The sequence below is a fragment of the Diaphorina citri genome, unplaced genomic scaffold (assembly GCF_000475195.1).
Source record: "Diaphorina citri unplaced genomic scaffold, Diaci psyllid genome assembly version 1.1 scaffold765, whole genome shotgun sequence".
NCBI lineage: Eukaryota > Metazoa > Arthropoda > Insecta > Hemiptera > Psyllidae > Diaphorina > Diaphorina citri.
In genome coordinates this window covers 101,839-125,670 of record NW_007378198.1, presented here as the reverse complement: position 1 = coordinate 125,670, position 23,832 = coordinate 101,839, and the positions used below count along the sequence as shown (strand labels likewise).

Below are 23,832 nucleotides of genomic sequence, written 5' to 3'. Positions count from 1 at the left end.
TTCAATATGTGGTGGCTTCACCTCAATAATTAATGTTGAAGTTATTCCTAGCATTCAAAATACCCGAAGACACCCTTACACGGTCAGTAGTTTTCTAGCCTCACGAGTGTTTTCCAGGTAGTCAAGTGGTCATTTCTCTGGGAAGAACTTTGGTTAAAAAGGCAAATAAGGTCTCTTTATGATCCTTGAATAAAGCGCAAGTTTTCCTGAAAAATGGAGATCTCTGCGCAAAAATTTTCCCGGATGAAAACTGCGTGTTTCGTAACGTAAAAATCGGACAAAGCACAGTAAATTTTTTTCGAGCTTAAAAAAAACATCAAAGCTGAATTTTGGAAATCGGGTCTTAGATGTATTCGGATCGAAATTTTGTTCTCTGGTTCGTGGTTCAGAAATAGTTTATCGATTAAAATGAAAAAGTCCTGACCTAAAAACTAACACAAGGTCTGTGATTTTTTAACAAGCGGGGCCCGTCCCTCCGGGAATTTTTCGATCTTGGTTAAAGAAAATCAGTATTTATGTACCTACCTATTTTATTTAATATTCAGTTTATTACTATTCTTGATTTGATTTTTTGATCCCTTATTACATGAGGAGTATTTTGAGATAGAAAATTTTCGACCAAAAATCGGCCGCCATATAGGCGGCTCAGGCTCGGGACTTGACATTAAAAAAAGTTCAATTTTTTAACATTTTAAACGACCCCTTATTACATGGGGAGTATTTTGAGATAGAAAATTTCCGACTAAAAATCGGCCGCCATATAGGCGTGACTGTCCGATTTTTACCAAATTGTTACAGTCTTGGACCTTGGACCATACCGAGAGAGCATACCAAATTTCATCGTTCTACGACAAACCGTTCTTGAGATATCACCTTTTCCCATTTAAACCTGTAGTATCCCATTTAAACCTCAAAACGGGAGCTGATAACAGTGATAGGGATATCCACAGCCTTGATTCCTACGCGTATGGGTTAGCGATATGTAGGTATGACGTCAGCGCCCGATACAGTGTTGCCGGCTACGAGTCAAATGACTCGGTCCGGATTTCTATCGTCGTATCTTCGAAACCTCATTTTTTTCAATATTTTTTTAATTTTACGTTCTATCGTTTCAAGCGATATATAAAAAAAAAAAATATGAGACACCTCAATTGTAGTACGGTGTCGCAATTTTTTGGTGCATTGATTGTAGATTTTTTCTCTCCCAACCAGGATTACCAGATTTAATTTTCGTATTTCCGAGATAAATCATAAAAATGGGGTTTTCAAATCTCTTCGCGTACCATTAGTGGTACCACAGATTGAGAACTTCTGCACTAGAGGAAGAAAAACAAGATTATCCAGGATAGCAGAATTCTTACTGAAAGGTCCTGAACGAAGAGAAGCCATAAAAATGAAACTTAATAAACATTTTGTCCAACAAAATGAAGCACATATGATTGGAAACAATTTTTGGGATGTCCCCTAGTAATCATCATCAAATCTTAAGTCATTCCAGAAATGGGTCGACTGTGAACAAAGATTATTATTATTATTATTATTATTATTATTATTATTATTATTATTATTATTATTATTATTATTATTATTATTATTATTATTATTATTATTATTATTATTATTATTATTATTATTATTATTATTATTATTATTATTATTATTATTATTATTATTATTATTATTATTATTATTATTATTATTATTATTATTATTATTATTATTATTATTATTATTATTATTATTATTATTATTGATTACCAGATTTAAATTATTATTATTATTATTATTATTATTATTATTCAAGACACTAAAGTAAATGATCTGTGTTGGATTTTTTTCAGTTCTACCAGCCGGTATTCTCCAGCCTTTGTTTTACAGTCAGAGTTTTCCCAAATCCTTGAACTTTGGAGGTATCGGAGTTGTCATAGGACATGAGATAACACATGGATTTGACGATAAAGGTAAAATGATTACATTATGATTCTTGATAGATCAATCATGATTTACTTGTGGTAAAGCAGAGCCTTTTTACCCCTTTGCAATCAATTTCAACCATCTCTTTACACTGGTAATGTCTCCGTCGCCACTGATCGCTACCCGATTGATGTAGCTACTCAATTGTTTCCACTGAGTGCACCTCGAACTCCAAGCACAGAGCCGCCGTCGCCACTGATCGCTACCCGATTGATGTAGCTACTCAATTGTTTCCACTGAGTGCACCTCGAACTCCAAGCACAGAGCCGAAAAAACATTGACCCGTCCCGTCCTTCCTTTATTATTACAATAGTAATAAAAAGGTATAAGGGACGGACTATTGTATTCGCTTCGGTGTCGTCTGTCCCCATAGAGACTTATCCAAACCTGGTCGACCTATATACATACATATCCTAAGTCGTTCTGTTTGGTGGAACAGGTCGACTCTCATACTTCGTACAAAGCGCATTTCAGCAGCTTGGAGTCTACTCTCATCCTTCCTCTTCATAACCCACGTCTCTGCAGCATATGTGATAATTGGAACAAAATATGTTTTGAAGAGCGCTCTCTTACATTTCGGAGGTACATATCATCCGTATTGAATTTTGTATCCAAGTAATTTTGTGTGTGAGTGTAGATAATATGTCCTGCATTATTTTTTCGTTTTATTACTTTCAATTTTCCTTTCTTTCTCTCACTCCTTTCTGTATTAGTTTGTACCTTTCTCTCACTCCTTCCTGTATTAGTTTAAGAAATTACAAATTACAAAAATGTAGCATATATAAATAAATAAGATAATTCTATTTATACATAAATTATTCTCATTTTCCAAGTATGAAACGTTTACCTCAAAATAAAACTAAAAGAAATAACAAAACTATATAACGGGTTATTAGATCTTGGTTAAAGAAAATCAGTATTTATGTACCTACCTATTTTATTTAATATTCAGTTTATTACTATTCTTGATTTGATTTTTTGATCCCTTATTACATGAGGAGTATTTTGAGATAGAAAATTTTCGACCAAAAATCGGCCGCCATATAGGCGGCTCAGGCTCGGGACTTGACATTAACATGAGGAGTATTTTGAGATAGAAAATTTTCGACCAAAAATCGGCCGCCATATAGGCGGCTCAGGCTCGGGACTTGACATTAAAAAAGTTCAATTTTTTAACATTTTAAACGACCCCTTATTACATGGGGAGTATTTTGAGATAGAAAATTTCCGACTAAAAATCGGCCGCCATATAGGCGTGACTGTCCGATTTTTACCAAATTGTTACAGTCTTGGACCTTGGACCATACCGAGAGAGCATACCAAATTTCATCGTTCTACGACAAACCGTTCTTGAGATATCACCTTTTCCCATTTAAACCTGTAGTATCCCATTTAAACCTCAAAACGGGAGCTGATAACAGTGATAGGGATATCCACAGCCTTGATTCCTACGCGTATGGGTTAGCGATATGTAGGTATGACGTCAGCGCCCGATACAGTGTTGCCGGCTACGAGTCAAATGACTCGGTCCGGATTTCTATCGTCGTATCTTCGAAACCTCATTTTTTTCAATATTTTTTTAATTTTACGTTCTATCGTTTCAAGCGATATATATACAGTGTTGCCGGCTACGAGTCAAATGACTCGGTCCGGATTTCTATCGTCGTATCTTCGAAACCTCATTTTTTTCAATATTTTTTTTAATTTTACGTTCTATCGTTTTAAGCGATATAAAAAAAAAAAAAATATGAGACACCTCAATTGTAGTACGGTGTCGCAATTTTTTGGTGCATTGATTGTAGATTTTTTCTCTCCCAACCAGGATTACCAGATTTAATTTTCGTATTTCCGAGATAAATCATAAAAATGGGGTTTTCAAATCTCTTCGCGTACCATTAGTGGTACCACAGATTGAGAACTTCTGCACTAGAGGAAGAAAAACAAGATTATCCAGGATAGCAGAATTCTTACTGAAAGGTCCTGAACGAAGAGAAGCCATAAAAATGAAACTTAATAAACATTTTGTCCAACAAAATGAAGCACATATGATTGGAAACAATTTTTGGGATGTCCCCTAGTAATCATCATCAAATCTTAAGTCATTCCAGAAATGGGTCGACTGTGAACAAAGCCTCTCCACCATGTTCTATCTTTTTAACTTTTCTTCGTTAATTACAGAGTTTGGATCCAAACCTTTTTTCACTCCACTAGACTACGCATGTACCACGGGCCCCACCACAATAATCTATTTACATTCAAACTCCACTAGACTACGCATGTACCACGGGCCCCACCACAATAATCTATTTACATTCAAACTCCACTAGACTACGCATGTACCACGGGCCCCACCACAATAATCTATTTACATTCAAACTCCACTAGACTACGCATGTACCACGGGCCCCACCACAATAATCTATTTACATTCAAACTCCACTAGACTACGCATGTACCACGGGCCCCACCACAATAATCTATTTACATTCAAACTCCACTAGACTACGCATGTACCACGGGCCCCACCACAATAATCTATTTACATTCAAACTCCACTAGACTACGCATGTACCACGGGCCCCACCACAATAATCTATTTACATTCAAACTCCACTAGACTACGCATGTACCACGGGCCCCACCACAATAATCTATTTACATTCAAACTCCACTAGACTACGCATGTACCACGGGCCCCACCACAATAATCTATTTACATTCAAACTCCACTAGACTACGCATGTACCACGGGCCCCACCACAATAATCTATTTACATTCAAACTCCACTAGACTACGCATGTACCACGGGCCCCACCACAATAATCTATTTACATTCAAACTCCACTAGACTACGCATGTACCACGGGCCCCACCACAATAATCTATTTACATTCAAACTCCACTAGACTACGCATGTACCACGGGCCCCACCACAATAATCTATTTACATTCAAACTCCACTAGACTACGCATGTACCACGGGCCCCACCACAATAATCTATTTACATTCAAACTCCACTAGACTACGCATGTACCACGGGCCCCACCACAATAATCTATTTACATTCAAACTCCACTAGACTACGCATGTACCACGGGCCCCACCACAATAATCTATTTACATTCAAACTCCACTAGACTACGCATGTACCACGGGCCCCACCACAATAATCTATTTACATTCAAACTCCACTAGACTACGCATGTACCACGGGCCCCACCACAATAATCTATTTACATTCAAACTCCACTAGACTACGCATGTACCACGGGCCCCACCACAATAATCTATTTACATTCAAACTCCACTAGACTACGCATGTACCACGGGCCCCACCACAATAATCTATTTACATTCAAACTCCACTAGACTACGCATGTACCACGGGCCCCACCACAATAATCTATTTACATTCAAACTCCACTAGACTACGCATGTACCACGGGCCCCACCACAATAATCTATTTACATTCAAACTCCACTAGACTACGCATGTACCACGGGCCCCACCACAATAATCTATTTACATTCAAACTCCACTAGACTACGCATGTACCACGGGCCCCACCACAATAATCTATTCACATTCAATCACTTTGAATCCAAGTGCCAACCATGACAACGGCAGAGGAAGAAACATGTTTTATTCCTCCCTGTTCAAAGAGGAAAACCCATCCTTATAATTATTATGATCTTTGAACTAGCTAAGAAGCATGCATAGATATAGGGTGTTGCATTAATCAATGTCGACCCGAAAATGGCGAATACTAGTCAAGGGCTACAAAAAGTTTCCCGACAACTTTTTCGAAATCTCCAGAATAACGGAGATATTCTGGGAGAACATTTTTCATTTTTTCCAAGTTCCCGACCTTGCTCTAAACTTTTGATTGTGGTACAAAATCCGATGTGAACTGATGTAGATGACTTATGGAATGTAGATTTGAAACGGTCATAACTCTGTTATGACTTGTCTTTTATAATTCCCAATCTTTCAAATATTGATTCTAAACAAATCAAATTTTATCACACATGGCCTTGCTGCTTAGCGTGTAAATAAATAAATAAAATTTTAGTCATCATGGAGCACTAAACTGTTCAAAAAGGCTTTAGCATAATAAAATGGACACCAACAATCCCACAAACACTGAAGCATTGAGAGATGAGATTGAACGCTGCATCAACGAGATCCAGCCTGATTTCCTCAAATTTTGTCAAAAGAGAACGAATGTACCATCAAATTCGAGGAAGTTTTTGCCCCATTGTTGTTCCTTCATTTTTTTTTTTTTTTTTTTTTTTCAGAATGTTTACTTCTCAAATCACGTGAGAAATCTATTTTTTGTCATGGAAATCCATGCTTTATTTATCAATTAATAATAATAAAAAATCAGTCATTCGATTTTTCATCAGTTCACTATGAGCTTATGTCTTAAAGAAGAAATGGTACATTATCCATAAACCTAAGACGTAGTATCACATAGGCATTGTTATTATCCTTAATAACTCCATTTCAGTAAATTTCGTCACGTACTAGCTGATCTTATATCGAGACGACTCCAGCAATACCCATCAACACACTCGAGGCTTCCCCTTTCTGCTCCCAAAAAGTATTGGGAAACGTTTATTCTGTCTCGTGTATACGTGTATTAACACCGACGACCGCTCAGGGTAGGTATATGCAATAAAAAATAGGGGTTCTAATTTAAAAATCCAAAGTTGGTACCCGATTCGCGGACTTCGCGAAATTTTTCGCGAATCGCGATATTGCCAAAATGTCCGCTTCAAAAATCAAAAAGTTACGGGTTTTTTTGTTTTTCGAAATTTCGAACAGGCTCCGAGAAAATCAATTAAAGCATAAATTCTGGGACACCCTGTATATCTTCATAACTGTAGAAATATACATAGTTGGAAATGATGAGATATAGTGTTTTTCTAACCTGTACAACATTGAACCTGATTAGGATTGAGCCAAGTCTTCCTCGATGTCTTGTCCAGGATAAATGCCATAGTGTAGTTTAGTACCACGAATGTAAGCCCACGCCATCTTGGGAGAGTTGAAATAGACACCCACTTTACCGCACTTAGTGACCGTGATAGCGCCTGCAGTTTTCCCAACCCTGGTCCTCATGCCATCCAGTGCTTTCTGTGATGCTTCTGTAGCTGATAAGCCTGTAAATATAACATTATACATACAACTACAGGATGGTCCAGAGTTACCTGACGGTTTTGATTTGCCCATTACTTTGTTATAACTTGTCGTAGCTTGTTGAAATTAATATCACTAAGTTCAGAACTAAATGAGCTTTTGTTACAATGTAGTCGTGGACCCCACAACATCGAGCTCTCGCTGTGGTGGTATTTCTTAAAAGTAGTGAATTTTCGACTAATGCTCAGAGGAAGTTTTGCGCCCATTTTGATTTTCCTCCCTCCTCACCGGATCTTAGCTCATCCGACTTTTTTTCATGGAAATATGTTAAAAACAAGGTGTATATTTATAAGACAAGGACTCTGGATGAGTTAACGGGTGCTTAAGCTCATCCGACTTTTTTTCATGGAAATATGTTAAAAACAAGGTGTATATTTATAAGACAAGGACTCTGGATGAGTTAACGGGTGCTTGTTATCGCGAAATTCGTGCTATAGCCCAGGAAAGGCTAAAGACAGTATGTCGATTTTGCACACAGATTGAGTGTTTTCAAAATGAGGGCAATTTTTCGGATAGCGTTGTCTGCCACACCTGATCACCATCACAAACAAAATTCTTTAAAAATCGTCAGGTATACTGTCTTTTGTCAAACATTGTACCAAAAGCTCATTTAGTTAGACAGACGACACCGAAGCGAATACAATAGTCCGTCCCTTATACCTTTTTATTACTATTGTAATAATAAAGGAAGGACGGACTAACAAATGGGTAACCTAATGGGTCTACTCACAACACTTGTTACCAAATTATGCAAATGAATCCTCTCAGAATAGCCCAGTGGAACATCAACGGCCTCGTGCACAGAAAACATGAGGTTGAGTTATTTATCCATTTACACAATATTGACATCCTTTTAATCTCAGAAGCACGCTTTACCCTGTAACACTTTAAACCTATCCTCCTAAGGTGAAGAAACTAAATAGAAAGATAGATACCTAAAGAGTTAAAGGTGATATTAATTTCAACAAGCTACGACAAGTTATAACAAAGTAATGGGCAAATCAAAACCGTCAGGTAACTCTGGACCACCCTGTAGTTTTTTCCAACTTAAATTTCAAATTCCCTCAGCCATATTACATCTCTTTGAAAGATCCAGAAGTCGTAGAGGAAAAAGAAAAATTCTCTAGGTCCTCATTTTTTCTGCGGCAGCGTTAACTTGATATTCTCAGTTCTTGTTTAGATTTCGTTCAGTGCGGACGCATAGAGTGTAGTAAAATCTCTGATCGGAAAATAAACAATCTTATTGTGCTATCAACATGTATTGTGTCTAAGTGAAAACATCATCTAATACTTCTATACGTTATGGATAACGTGTAGAATAACCATGATGTTTGCCAACCTCCGGAACGGAGACGGCACCTCAAGGAAGAAGAAGAAGAAGAAGAAGAAGAAGAAGAAGAAGAAGAAGAAGAAGAAGAAGAAGAAGAAGAAGAAGAAGAAGAGAGACTTGTTCGGCCGTGCAACGATGACGTTGCTTGACTACAACAGTCCGGCTTTCCGAATCTGATGTTGGCAGGAGAACACAAATGTGGTTTTTAAAGGGGTGTCCTCTGGATTAATAAATGGGGTGTCCTCTAGATAAAGATGGGAGTAGAGTTAAAAGAATAGTGTTGCACTTAAAGGTGAATAAAAGGCGGGGTACAAAATTGATTTCAAAAATTTTTTGGGGTGAGAGAACTTGGCGGGGCTTTTTTTTATGCCACGAAGTGGTATTTTTTGGGGGGATAGTTCTTATAGGCAGTTGATTTAGACGTTTATGGAGAGATGTAAGTTAGTGGAAGAGATATAGATTAAGCATCCGTACAGAATCTTTCAGCACCTGTTGTCCAATATTGATTATATGCTTGGACGTAATGCCAAGACGTAAGTGTAATGGCTTAGGTTCAATGTCAGATACTGGTGGCATTGTCCGTAGATGAATCTACCTACCAATGCAGAACAACGAAAACTCGGACCCCCAAAATGGGCAAAACTCTTCATCAAGACCAGCAACTCCAACGCTAACATTGCCCAATTCTCTAACATCAAATGGGGTAAAAAAAGTAAACCCCATCTACGGTTGGCAAATGATTCCAACCCTTAGAAAAAAGAAAAGGATGAGAGTCAGCTTATCTGAGGATGAAGAAGAAATACCTCTCAACAATTGATTCAACAATTTGATGGACCAAGATGAAAACGAAGGAGTAACATCAAAACCGCCACCCGTTATTTTATATGGAATATCGGATGTCGGAAAATTGTACCGAACCACAAAAGAGATAATTAATATTGATACTTTTACCTTTAAAATAATTACAACAAAGCAATTGAGAGTGACAACTCTCAATGCTGAAGTGTAAAAGAAATTAATGGACTTTATCAGATCCAAAAATCTGATTGGTCACACGTTTACCCCAAAAAACGACAGACCTTTCAGAATTGTGATTAGAAATCTCCATCACTCCACTCCTGTGGACGAAATCCAAACAGCCCTTGAAGCACGAGGTCATGTCCTTAAAGGTCCAATTATTAATTGTAAGTATGGCAAAGAAAAAAAAGCCTACATCAACTTTTTTTGTTAACCTAGAACAAAAAGAAAATAACAAAGAAGTGTATGGTATGAAATACATTTATCATACAAAAGCTATCATCGAGCCGCCAAAAAAGAAGACAGGCCTCGTGCAGTGTATGCGCTGCCAACAATATGGGCATACCAAAAATAATTGTATGCGCCCTTGGAGATGTGTTAAATGCGCAAGCAATCACAAAACAACAGATTGTCCTAAAACAGATAGAAACACACCAGCAACATGTGCTCTTTTTTTTTTGAAGAACACCCCGCCAACTTTAAAGGATGCTCTGTCTACTTGGAAATCCTTAAGAGAAAAACCAAGGAACGTAAAACCTCCTCGGCATCAACCTACCCTAGAACCAACACAAAACTTCCTTACCACCAAATCAACCACAAGCATCGGCACATCGCTAAAACACACCACACGGAGAACGTACATACGCCCAGGCGAGCCAGGGCCCACCCCCCTCAACACAGCAACATGGACCAAGCAAGCTAGAAGTCATATTAGAAAAACAATCCCGTCAAATTAAAAATCTCTTACAACAAGCTGGGTCCGTCCCTCCAAATTTTTAAAAAAAAAAAAAAAAAAAAAAAAAAAAAAAAAACTGTAGCTGTACCTTGGTTTGATATTAGCCGGATAACCGTCCAAGGAAGCTGAAATAAAATAACAGGAGAGCACTTGCTTTCACCCCAAGGGCAATGGGAATTTAACCCATTCGAGGGCCTGTCTTGACCATAGTTGACCAAACCAAAACGTACCAAATGAGGTTTCAATGAAGAAACCAATGTAACAGAACAGATCAGAGATACAAAAATATAGTATGAATTAATACATAACCTTCTTTCTGTCTCTAACTCTGTATTGACAATGTAAGATACCAATTTGGTTTGTATTTACAATAAATAAAATTTACAATTTACAATGGGAGTTTTTAACCCATTCGAGGGCCTGTCTTGACCATAGTTGACCAAACCAAAAGCGTACCAAATGAGGTTTCAATGAAGAAACCAATGTAACAGAACAGATCAGAGATACAGAAATATTGTATAAAATAAAACATCTACCCAGGACTGAGTAGTCCTTACCAAGCTGAAAAGGAACCTAGCTAAGTAAAATGAGAATAGGTATTGCATTTTAAAAGGTCTTTGGTATAGGTCCAAAGATAACAAGAAATATATGAATTATTTATTAAACATCTAAAAAAAAAAGATTATAATCAATTGAAAAAAAAAAAAATAATAATAATAATAAAATAATAAGCAAACCAAATCATTGCAGTCAAATTTCCATGAGTTATTGGTAGGTATCTCCAGTTAATAAGCCCCAAAAGAATTAGGACATTTAATCAGTTGATCCCAGGCTGAAATAAGGTAAGTACCAGAACAACTAGAAGATAGAAAATCAGTACTTCCAGCATAACACTCACACATCATTGGTCCAGAGGAAAGGAAATACAAAGACATCCTGGAAACAGAATTTTGGCCTGAATATAAAGAACCAAAGGAAAATTAAAATAAACCCCGTTAATATGGTAAGGGGAGTGATATTTTACCGCGTTAATATGGTAAAACATCACTCCCCTGGTTTCTGGTAAGCTGGAATGTTGATCTACAGCAGGGGTTCTTAACCTTTTAGAATTGGCGGACCACTATTGATAAACCAAAAATCTCGCGGACCACTTGAGATTATGTATGTATATGCAATCAATTGTACATTGTACACGCTATGTGACAATGGGTATGTATTAGAGGACCTATATCTACCTGTAGGAAAAGAGATAGAAAATGAGAAAAATTAACATTATTATTTATTTATTTTTTTGTTTGTTGAGAAAAACAACCACCTGAAACCTTCTCGCGGACCACCTGAAACCTTCTCGCGGACCACTAGTGGTCCACGGACCATAGGTTAAGAATGGCTGCTCTATAATCTCGCGGACCACTTGAGATTATGTATGTATATGCAATCAATTGTACATTGTACACGCTATGTGACAATGGGTATGTAATAGAGAAAAAAGAACCAAAGGAAAATTAAAATAAACCCCGTTAATATGGTAAGGGGAGTGATATTTTACCGCGTTAATATGGTAAAACATCACTCCTCTGGTTTCTGGTAAGCTGGAATGTTGATCTACAGGATGAGCTTAATAGATTCTGGAACACTTTCATAATCGTGACGGGAGAACTTGGAAACTTGAACATCAAATTGGAGAACTTGGAAACTTGAACATCAAACTGGAGAACTTGGAAACTTGAAAATCACACTGGAGAATTGAAACTTGAATATCAAATTGGAGAACTTGGAAACTTGAACATCAAACTGGAGAACTAACTTGAAAATCACACTGGAGAAATGAAACTTGAACATCAAATTGGAGAACTTGGAAACTTGATTGCTGTTGAGTGGTCCGGAAGTTATTGAGTGATGGGGCGTGGATGATGGGCTACATATTAGGTCCATTAGGCAAAATAATGCCCTTGGTGCTTGGTGGTGAAGCGCCTGGTGCTTGAGATGGTGCATTTGAGATGCACATGGTGCAATTTTGAGGCCGCTGTCATGGCTTTTAGCCACTCATCACACCCATACTAAGACCCTGTGAAAATTAGAACTATGAAACACATTATACCAAAGGCAATTTGAAAGGAAACACATGTGCCCTAGGTAAAACAAAAATTTTGATATTGGTATAGTTAACCTACAAAGGAATAGCATACAATTAAAAATTGACAAAAACAATTTTATTATTTCTCAAATAACTTCACTAAAATAATAGAAAACTTACCTCTAAAAGGAATCTTTAAATCCATATTTTTATAGGGGAAAAAAATCACGAGGAAGAAATACTATTTAAAAGACAATTTTAATTTTATTATTTCTCAAATAACTTCACTAAAATAATAGAAAACTTACCTCTAAAAGGAATCTTTAAATCCATATTTTTATAGGGGAAAAAAAATCACGAGGAAGAAATACTATTTAAAAGACAATTTTAATTTTATGTTTTACACAATTTGATCTTGTACTAAGAAACCTCATGACGGTCGGCAGTAAAGTGACCTAGGCTCAATGTAGCCCTACCCAATGTTACCAAATTCATCCGCGGAGGAAAAGTAGTTCGCTTTCTAGTTTTCGTGCAGTAAAGTGACCTAGGCTCAATGTAGCCCTACCCAATGTTACCAAATTCATCCGCGGAGGAAAAGTAGTTCGCTTTCTAGTTTTCGTAACATTTTAACTTGTTGCGCAGTGTCGAAGCGTAGAAAGGGGTGTATACAGTCGCGTGTTCGCTAATATTCGATGAGATGATCGGTATCAGAATTTCGCAACATTACAACCCCAATGAGCTATATTGTCATAAGTGGCTATACAGTTTATGTCACTCTACACCCAAGTAATAATGCACACGGAGGTTCTGCCATTATTTTTAAGAGTACACTCAGACATCATGAACTTCAAGAGTACAAGACATACCACCTGCAGGCTACAACAATCGAAGACCAAGATTGGTACGGGCCCCTAGTAGTATCAGCTACATACTGCCCCCCACGCCAACTCCTCGTATACAAGACGATCCTGAAACCCATCTGGACCTATGGAATTCAGCTATGGGGAACAGCAAGTAAATCAAATACTGAAATCATCCAACGATTTCAAAACAAAGTACTTCGGGTTATTACAAATGCCCCGTGGTACACCAGAAACTCGGAAGTACATGATTATTTGAACATTCCGCTGGTTGAAGATGAAATCAAAAAGTTTAGCTCTAAGTATCAAGACAGGCTTCAAGGCCATTTCAATCACCTGGCTATCAATTTACTTGATAATAGTGAAACAGTTAGAAGGCTGAAACGTCAGCATATCTTGGACTTGAGTTAGGTCATAGTACTCATACTCATAGTGCGACCATGAAAAACTTTTTGCTTAGGTTAGCTATATCTCTGATAGTAACAGGATAGCATAAGATTGTTTATTATTTCGATATTGTGTTACCCAAGTTGTTCATTATTATGGGACAACAACCATATACATGTAGTAACAGGATAGCATAAGATTGTTTATTATTTCGATATTGTGTTACCCAAGTTGTTCATTATTATGGGACAACAACCATATACATGTTATCTACCTTGTCATATCATTTACTTATAGTTCACTGACTGATTGTAAATAAAACTTATAATAATAATAAAAAGTTAAGTTGATATTTTTATTCACCTTGTTCTATGTAGTGCAGGATACGATGTGCTACACAATATCTGAGGATGGAATCTCCATGTCCTGTAGTTGAAACACTGGCTATGTTATCATCACAGTATCCACCACTACCTGTAAACCAGAACAACATGAATATGAACCTGCAGTAGAAACACTGGCTATGTTATCATCGCAGTATCCACCACTACCTGTAAACCAGAACAACATGAATATGAACCTGCAGTAGAAACACTGGCTATGTTATCATCGCAGTATCCACCACTACCTGTAAACCAGAACAACATGAATATGAACCTGCAGTAGAAACACTGGCTATGTTATCATCGCAGTATCCACCACTACCTGTAAACCAGAACAACATGAATATGAACCTGCAGTAGAAACACTGGCTATGTTATCATCGCAGTATCCACCACTACCTGTAAACCAGAACAACATGAATATGAACCTGCAGTAGAAACACTGGCTATGTTATCATCGCAGTATCCACCACTACCTGTAAACCAGAACAACATGAATATGAACCTGCAGTAGAAACACTGGCTATGTTATCATCGCAGTATCCACCACTACCTGTAAACCAGAACAACATGAATATGAACCTGCAGTAGAAACACTGGCTATGTTATCATCGCAGTATCCACCACTACCTGTAAACCAGAACAACATGAATATGAACCTGCAGTAGAAACACTGGCTATGTTATCATCGCAGTATCCACCACTACCTGTAAACCAGAACAACATGAATATGAACCTGCAGTAGAAACACTGGCTATGTTATCATCGCAGTATCCACCACTACCTGTAAACCAGAACAACATGAATATGAACCTGCAGTAGAAACACTGGCTATGTTATCATCGCAGTATCCACCACTACCTGTAAACCAGAACAACATGAATATGAACCTGCAGTAGAAACACTGGCTATGTTATCATCGCAGTATCCACCACTACCTGTAAACCAGAACAACATGAATATGAACCTGCAGTAGAAACACTGGCTATGTTATCATCGCAGTATCCACCACTACCTGTAAACCAGAACAACATGAATATGAACCTGCAGTAGAAACACTGGCTATGTTATCATCGCAGTATCCACCACTACCTGTAAACCAGAACAACATGAATATGAACCTGCAGTAGAAACACTGGCTATGTTATCATCGCAGTATCCACCACTACCTGTAAACCAGAACAACATGAATATGAACCTGCAGTAGAAACACTGGCTATGTTATCATCGCAGTATCCACCACTACCTGTAAACCAGAACAACATGAATATGAACCTGCAGTAGAAACACTGGCTATGTTATCATCGCAGTATCCACCACTACCTGTAAACCAGAACAACATGAATATGAACCTGCAGTAGAAACACTGGCTATGTTATCATCGCAGTATCCACCACTACCTGTAAACCAGAACAACATGAATATGAACCTGCAGTAGAAACACTGGCTATGTTATCATCGCAGTATCCACCACTACCTGTAAACCAGAACAACATGAATATGAACCTGCAGTAGAAACACTGGCTATGTTATCATCGCAGTATCCACCACTACCTGTAAACCAGAACAACATGAATATGAACCTGCAGTAGAAACACTGGCTATGTTATCATCGCAGTATCCACCACTACCTGTAAACCAGAACAACATGAATATGAACCTGCAGTAGAAACACTGGCTATGTTATCATCGCAGTTATGTTATCATCACAGTATCCCCCACTACCTGTAAACCAGAACAACATGAATATGAACCTGTAGTAGAAACACTGGGTATGTTATCATCGCAGTATCCACCACTACCTGTAAACCAGAACAACATGAATATGAACTTGTAGTAGAAACACTGGGTATGTTATCATCACAGTATCCACCACTACCTGTATTGTAATCCTATAAAAGTGGTGAGATCAGAAAATTAAGGCCAAGTCTGCATTCCCAGTTTTTCGTGTCTGCTGAAAATGCTGAATCTCAATTCCTTCAACCTTCTCTCAATTTTCACTTGGCTATGTTTTTCCTTAGGGGTTTCACGTTTAAACATAGCCAAGTTGAAATTGAGAGATGGTTGAAGGAATTGCGATTCAGCATTTTCAGGAGACACGAAAAACTGGGAGTGCAAACTTGGCCTTAATTTTCTGATCTCACCACTTTTATAGGACGACATTGTTGGATAGGAACTTGGCCTTTTTTTTTTCACATTTGTGTTTTTGTGGGGAATCTCACTCCTATTTTCTAATGCATGCGGTCGCGCTTCGCGCTCCCTTGTATACGATCGAGCTGCGCGCTCCAGGGGCTTTGTGGGGTGTGCATGCGGTCGCGCTTCGCGCTCCTTTGTTTACGGTCCCGCTGCGATTATTTCAATACCCTCCTGATCCTTACATTCTACAACTCACCAGGTATGGGCGTGTCACCAACTCTGCCTTTCATTTTACCGGTGATTCCTCCAGTGGATGTACATGACACCATGTGACCCCTTGCATCCACAGCCACTGCCCCTACTGTACCTACACCTCCACCACTGAAAATACAATAGACACCATGTAACCCCGTGTATCCACAGCCACTGCCCCTACTGTACCTACACCTCCACCACTGAAAATACAATAGACACCATGTAACCCCATGTATCCACAGCCACTGCCCCTACTGTACCTACACCTCCACCACTGAAAATACAATAGACACCATGTAACCCTGTTTATGAACAGTTTGGCATAGGTTATTACCTATTATTATTTTTTATCTGGGTTTTTTGTACCAAATACAATAGACACCATGTAACCCTGTTTATGAACAGTTTGGCATAGGTTATTACCTATTATTATTTTTTATCTGGGTTTTTTGTACTCTTACCCTATTTCAGTGACATTGGGATCTTGACCTTCACACAAAAATTTCTCCAGTGCATGCTTGGCATTTTCTGTGATAAGTTCACTATCGGGTATTTGTGGCAGTCCCATGCGACGGCCAAACTCATTGGCACCATCACCTGACAGAATTCCATGTGGTGTTTTCTCCATGACCAACCGAGCAAGAGCTATAGGATGTAAAATGTTCTTCACTCCAGTAACACTACCTGTAACATAACACCACATTACACATCATCAGCACTAAAGCTTCACTACCTATCTCATTTGTTGCAAACTTTTTTTCGTGTCGCGCGACACGTTTCCACTATGCGGCAAAAATCGCGTTGGTGGAAATCCACCTTAACGTAGAAGAAAAAAAAAAATCCGTTGGTCCTCATTTTTCCTGCTCTATGACTTTGAAACATCATCCAAGTAAGCGCAACTGATCTATTGATGTGTTTGAGCGCATTTCTTTCCTGCTCCTCCGCCAGCGTGTTTGCATACTGGCGCTACCTAGCGGAATTTTTAGGCGACATGCTGAACTGTGACGTCACACGTTTTCTAAAACTCATTGGAACGGAAATTAAAAATTAAATTTTCGTCATTTTACAGTACTTTTTTTCGTGTCGCGCGACACGTTTCCACTATGCGGCAAAAATCGCGTTGGTGGAAATCCACCTTAACGTAGAAGAAAAAAAAAATCCGTTGGTCCTCATTTTTCCTGCTCTATGACTTTGAAACATCATCCAAGTAAGCGCAACTGATCTATTGATGTGTTTGAGCTATTTTTCGGAGTTTTGACCTCAGATTTGAATTTTTCACAACCTTTTTCATACCTTTTATTCAAATTTTACTCAAATGCAACTGCTCCATTTTACCCCAGATTTTTACCGCCATATTACCCTAAATACCCCAGGTGAGGTGGCTGGCGGTGTGTTAATGTGTTTATGTAACGGGCTAGGATGAGCTCGGACGACGTGAGATAGCTGTCCCGGCGGCAATTTTTAAAATTCATTTTATATTTATTTTTGTTTGCTTTGTAATTTGCTTGTTTTTAATAGCTAATATAAATGAAAAGTATAATATAAACGTGCAAACTAAAGATAAAAAGTAAAAAATGAATTCAGATTGTACAAGTTGCGGAAAAAAAAACAAAAATTCGAATTTCCCGCCAACTTTACACACAAAAAGGCCGACGATGGCCTATCTCAGCCCTGTACATAAACACAGCCTGAAGCTTGCCAATGTCAACCAGTCAATGTCATACAGACTGCTATCCACAAAAGCAAATGAAGTACACATTCCTTTAGTGTGGAAGAGTAACGCCAAAGAATGCGTAATATTTACTACCTATACCTATACCTATATATTTGTAATATTTTATTATTTTATAAGATGTTTATTACCTTCTTGTCATACATATACATATATCTATATCAATTATTGTTACAAATAAATAAAACATAAAAAACATATAAAACAAATCATTAGATACCTAGATCCGGTGGGGTAGGTAATAGGTATCTTTTTTTGTCGAGCGTTATTGCTAAGTATTTTAAAATCATTTTACTAACAGATAAAACCTATGGTCATCTATTCCATTTTTTCGCTAACACATTCACTCTGGCTGTATGGTCGAGGCTTAGTGCCAAACCAATGCCAAAAAAAAAACTAATTTAGCCAGCCTAGTTAGCTTGGAAAGTAGGCCGTCTGACTAGTAAGCGCTAGGTTGCAGGTTCGATTCCCACCTCAGTCGAACTTTATCCTAAACAGATAAGGTTTGTTCTCGGAACGACTGGTTTCCTCCTGTCCTGTCCTCGTTCTCTGTCCAGTTTCGGGACGATAAAACCTTAACAGTTACAGTTCCCTCTATCGACCTAAAAAAAGAAAAATAATATTACCGACAGTGATTTGAAAATCATGCAAAAATTGCAGCAAGCACTCGTGAAATAGAAAAAACCTCCGTACTCTTCGAAAACAAAAGATAAAAGAATCAACCACAGATCAAAACATAAGATAACACTTGCAGGAATAGTTCCTTTAGTCCATCCAAGAGAGCTCCTAACAAGCAGGGTCCGTCCCTCCGGGAATTTTTTTAGCCCGTATTGATTAGAGAAAATTAGTACCTATATGTACCTACCTAATTTGTTTAATATTCAGTTTATTATTATTCTTGATTTGATTTTTTGATTTTACTTTTATGTAATGATTTAAAATCAAGACTAGAGCCCGTTTGATATATAGGTCCTTTAATTTGATATATAGGTCGACCAGGTTTGGATAAGTCCTTCTATGGGGACAGACTGACTGACTGACGGACTGACTAACAGACTGACGGACTGACAGACAGACACCGAAGCGAATACAATAGTCCTCCCTTATACCTTTTTATTACTATTGTAATAATAAAGGAAGGACGGACTAATAAAGGAAGGACGGACTAAGAAGGGTGGGGTATTGTTTAGCCCCGTGTACCCTATATGTAGGTTACGTAGTAACAACATAGGTCTACATTCCGAACAGCATCCGTATTTCGATTGAATTAAAAAACAACGCTCTTTTCAATTATATTTCCAATACGGGGGATTAAAAGAAAGGGGAAAAATACCTCCTCATAAACCTACCTACATTCTGCGAAATGAAGAAGAAGAAGAAGAAGAAGAAGAAGAAGAAGAAGAAAAAAATCCTCGACAGTACCTGTAGGTAGGTATTAGCTTCTTATGTACCAACATAATTATTTATTATGGGTATAGCCTTCATGTTGTACATTTTCCGCTTTGAGGTATTAAAATGTACGAGGTATTAGGTTCTCCTACCCCTCTGGGAGGACGATAGGAGAGTGGTAGGAGATAGGAGGAAAGGTAGATTTTATATTTTACATTATGGCTTTGAGGAATTAATTTAAATTGACGTCCAGAGGTAGAAAAGGTATGGATTCACGGATGCTATTCAAAGGTTGCTTATTAAAGTCACCGTAAATAAATAGGTATGTTATGTATGTTCTTATTATAAATACATAAATTAATGGTCACTGCTCATTTGTGCGTTTAACCTAACCCTAACCTAACACTGGTCACTGCTCATTCGTGCGTTTAACCTAACCCCCAGACCATTATTTCAAATGAAACCTTCCTCACTGAGGATACATGTTGCTACTTGAACCCTGGAAACAATTGTTACTTAAGTAACAGTGGTTCTTCAACACCAACAGTCTGGAGTTTTGTTAGTTGCTACTTGTGATTGTTTGTGGGAAAAATTATTTTTTGAACCTACGCAGTTCATTCAGACCATTATTTCAAATGAAACCTTCCTCACTGAGGATACATGTTGCTACTTGAACCCTGGAAACAATTGTTACTTAAGTAACGTGTTACTTCAACACCAACAGTCTGGAGTTTTGTTAGTTGCTACTTGTGATTGTTTGTGGGAAAAATTATTTTTTGAACCTACACAGTTCATTTTTTTGTTAGTTGTTACTCCAATACTCCAATGTGAAAGTTCATGTTTCTTTGAACAAGATTCAGGACGTAAGCAGTAGCATCTTGCGACGTGTTACCTCAGTGCGAAACGCACCTTAATCCGTCGTGCATGTGCAATGGAGCAGTTGCAAATGGTTATAAATAAATGGTCGATTCCTATGTAAAAAGTTGGGATAAATCCAAATCTGAGGTCAAAACTCCGAAAAAAATAACTGTAAAAGGTCGAAAATTCAATTTTTACTTTCCGTTCTAATGAAAGAGTTCAAATTTGTGTGATGTCAGACATGGATTTTCACCAACGCGACCTGTTTTCACTTGCAACATTTGTCGCGCGACGTGACCTGTTTCCACTTGCAATTAAAAAATATTTTAATTTATTATTTTTTTAAAGCTGTTTATTCAACGTGATATAGGGTGATGAAAATTATATAAAAAAATAAAATTTTATTAAAATTAAAGCACTCCCACTCATAATAAGGAACAAACTAAAATGAACTTTACAGTTATTATTTCGGAGTTTTGACCTCAGATTTGGATTTTTCCCAACTTTTTACATAGGAATCGACCATTTATTTATAATTTTTACCCATTTGCAACTGCTCCATTGGGGGGAGGGGGAGGGGCAATCTCAAGATGTTAGACAGAGGGAACTGTAACTCCTGAGGTCTTATCGTCCCAAAATCGAAGAGAGAGGGAATACAGCCGCCCCGGGCGGGAATCGAACCCTTGGCCTAGCGCTTACAAGGCAGGCGCGCTACCCTCCAAGCTAACATATAGGCTGGCTGCTGGCTCTATCTAGGTCAGTATTTTCATGAATAGGTACTTATTACTCAAACATATTCAGGTGGGGGTGTGTTTGTTCCAGTTACCATGGTAACAAAAGTGTAAACAAAAGGTAAGTAGCCTCTTCGCGCTCAAGCTCAAAAAGTGTTTTGTAGTACTAAGCGCCCAATGTTCATTTGAATGGACAATTTTTTTTTTTCGTACGATTTCGGCTCTAGCCAAGGAGGTTTCTTAACGATGAAAAAATCTTATATTAAAAAATCAAGATTCGTTCATAGTTCACACACTGATCGCTCTATCTCCTGAACCACAACACCTAGAAAGCTGAAATTTGGTAGGAATATTCCTTTTATGGTCTGATTGGTCTGGGTGTGCAATAAGAAAGGATTTTGCGAAAATCTAAACCGATCCTGAGATATGATCAATTTTTGATCGCTAAAATGTGAAGTGAAGCACTTTTTATTCATCTATAATCGCCACTTTTGTAGACCAGGTGAAATGCCCATTCAAACAGACACTGTGAGCACTTAGTACTACAAAAATTATTTCTAGCCCGGGCACTTACGACTAGAAAAAATTTGTCCATTCAAATGAACATTGAGCGCGAAGAGGGTAGGTACCTAGTCCGCAGCACAGGTTAGGATAGGTGGTAGGTGGGAAGGAGCTGGCTGATAGGTAGGTAATCGAATGTAGTTATTATACATTACATCTACGTAGGTACCTACCTACGTGTATCAATAGTAGTTGTAGTAGGTATTGTTTGTGATTTTGTGAAGGAAGGTGTGGTGTGTGATGGGTGTGTCGTGAGGGGGAAATTAAAACAATCCTTTCTTTAGCTTTATTTCAATTACACAAATCACGTTTATTCTTTTTAACATTTAACACAATTATTACAAAGAAGACGTCTTAACATTTTACAGTCAGTTTCAATTACACAAATTACGTTTATTCTTTATTAACATTTAACACAATTATTACAAAGAAGACGTCTTAACATTTTACAGTCAGGTTCAAAAATCACAATGTGCTCTCTAGTTAGATTTTCAACTAACCTCAACAACTCCACAGTGTTGCCAGATGTTACTGTACGACATCCCCCCCTTTTACAAAGGTCTGGCAGACTACACCGTAAAGAACATATCATTTACATATGTCACACAAAGTACCTTTACAGCTCTTATAGCTAAACTTTTATTTTGTCTTTTATAGCACTTAATCCAGGTTCAAAAATCACAATGTGCTCTCTAGTTAGATTTTCAACTAACCTCAACAACTCCACAGTGTTGCCAGATGTTACTGTACGACAAATATAGGCCGGGCGGTGCTGCGAAGTGCGAACTCTTGACGTTCGCGCACCTCCCGGCGCGCTTCGCTTGATCTGATAGCTGATTTTGAAACGCGAGTGTTGCCAGATTTGTCACATGAGATTACCGTACATATGTGTCGAAATTACCGTATTTTACCGTACGCCACATTTTGATGTACCCACTACCCACTCCAGCCTCCCATTCTATGGGAAATGTCCGGGTTTTCGATGGAATGTCCGGGTTTTTGGAACCAAATGTCCTACTTTTTAAAAATTTGATCTGGAGACCCTAATCAAACTACACTAAACTTGGTGATTGTTCAGAAGCCAGAACAATGAAATAAAAAAGAACTTTTTGTTTTGTTTTACCTAACCCTACAATAACACTGGTCTCTGTGCAAATTGTGAAAGCTTCTACTTATTTGTGTTTAACCTAACTCTATAATATTGGTTACTGCTCATTTGTGACAGCTCTTCTTGTAGCAATTTTCCACTGATAATATGACTTCTGAACAAGTATAGGTACCCCACATTTTGCTTTAAGACATTGGCTGCATCAATATCATGCAAGAGATAGGCAATATATGCAAAATAGAGCTGTATAATTTTCCACTGATAATATGACTTCTGAACAAGTATAGGTACCCCACATTTTGCTTTAAGACATTGGCTGCATCAATATCATGCAAGATATAGGCAATATATGCAAAATAGAGCTGTATATCCAGATATCCGTTATCCAGATTCAAATCCATATCCGAATATCCAAATTATCTGTTTTCCGATATCCAAAATCCGAATAATTATTCAAATAATTTGGATAATACAAATTTCAAAGTTGTGCAGAATTTGAGCCAGCTATCTTTTTGGTTATATTTTTGTAGGTAGATTTCAATGTTTTACTGCTCGAGCATTTAGCTACTTTCCCTGTCGCGTATAATATCTCTAGTAGCGCGGTCAAACTTTATTGACTTGGCGGGGCGGAGCGCTACCGCGCTCCTTAATTTCAAAGTTGTCCAGAATTTGAGCCAGCTATCTTTTTGGTTATATTTTTGTAGGTAGATTTCAATGTTTTACTGCTCGAGCATTTGATAGGAATTACAGCATTTGGGTTTTGGAGCTGCTTGTATAGGGTGGCCCAAAAGTATTGCTTATTTTCATAATATTTTGCATGACTTTTCTGGTGGAAGTTTTGCAATTTCTTCTTGAATTATGTGTTTAGAATAAAATCTGTGGGAATCAAACCCACTTACAAGTTATAGGCAAGTGCTCTACCCTCCAAGCTAACTATGCTGGATCAAATCTCAGCTCGTCTAAAATCAGTAGTTTATTGATTTATTCCTTTAGGTAGTGTAGTCCCAAAGAGAAAACAACCGACAGATTAGGGTTGCTAAAAGTTATGCAAAATGTTATAAAGAGAGTCAATGCATCATGCATTCTAAAGCTG

At 37.8% G+C, this 23,832-nt stretch overlaps 1 protein-coding gene and 1 long non-coding RNA gene across 3 annotated transcripts; both read right to left on the bottom strand.

The window, feature by feature from the left end:
• Nucleotides 1-3,272: 3,272 nt before the first annotated feature.
• LOC113468543 lies at nt 3,273-4,170 on the bottom strand. Its single transcript, XR_003392263.1, has 2 exons — nt 3,653-4,170; nt 3,273-3,532 (listed from the first exon to the last, which is right to left on the bottom strand). It is a non-coding gene; the product is annotated as an uncharacterized LOC113468543 (long non-coding RNA).
• Nucleotides 4,171-6,833: 2,663 nt separating this feature from the next.
• On the bottom strand, nt 6,834-17,078 carry LOC103511908 (isoaspartyl peptidase/L-asparaginase-like). Of its 2 annotated transcripts, none has more exons than XM_017445181.2 (4): nt 16,822-17,078; nt 16,362-16,486; nt 13,950-14,060; nt 6,834-7,142 (listed from the first exon to the last, which is right to left on the bottom strand). In XM_017445181.2, the coding sequence occupies exons 1-4, from the start codon at nt 17,061-17,063 to the stop codon at nt 6,931-6,933; spliced, it is 690 nt and encodes a 229-aa protein (XP_017300670.1). In that variant the 5' UTR covers nt 17,064-17,078; the 3' UTR covers nt 6,834-6,930. The 2 variants fall into 2 exon arrangements, with proteins under 2 accessions (XP_017300670.1, XP_026681326.1); XM_026825525.1 differs by lacking the exon at nt 6,834-7,142 and adding an exon at nt 12,191-12,330.
• Nucleotides 17,079-23,832: the final 6,754 nt, after the last annotated feature.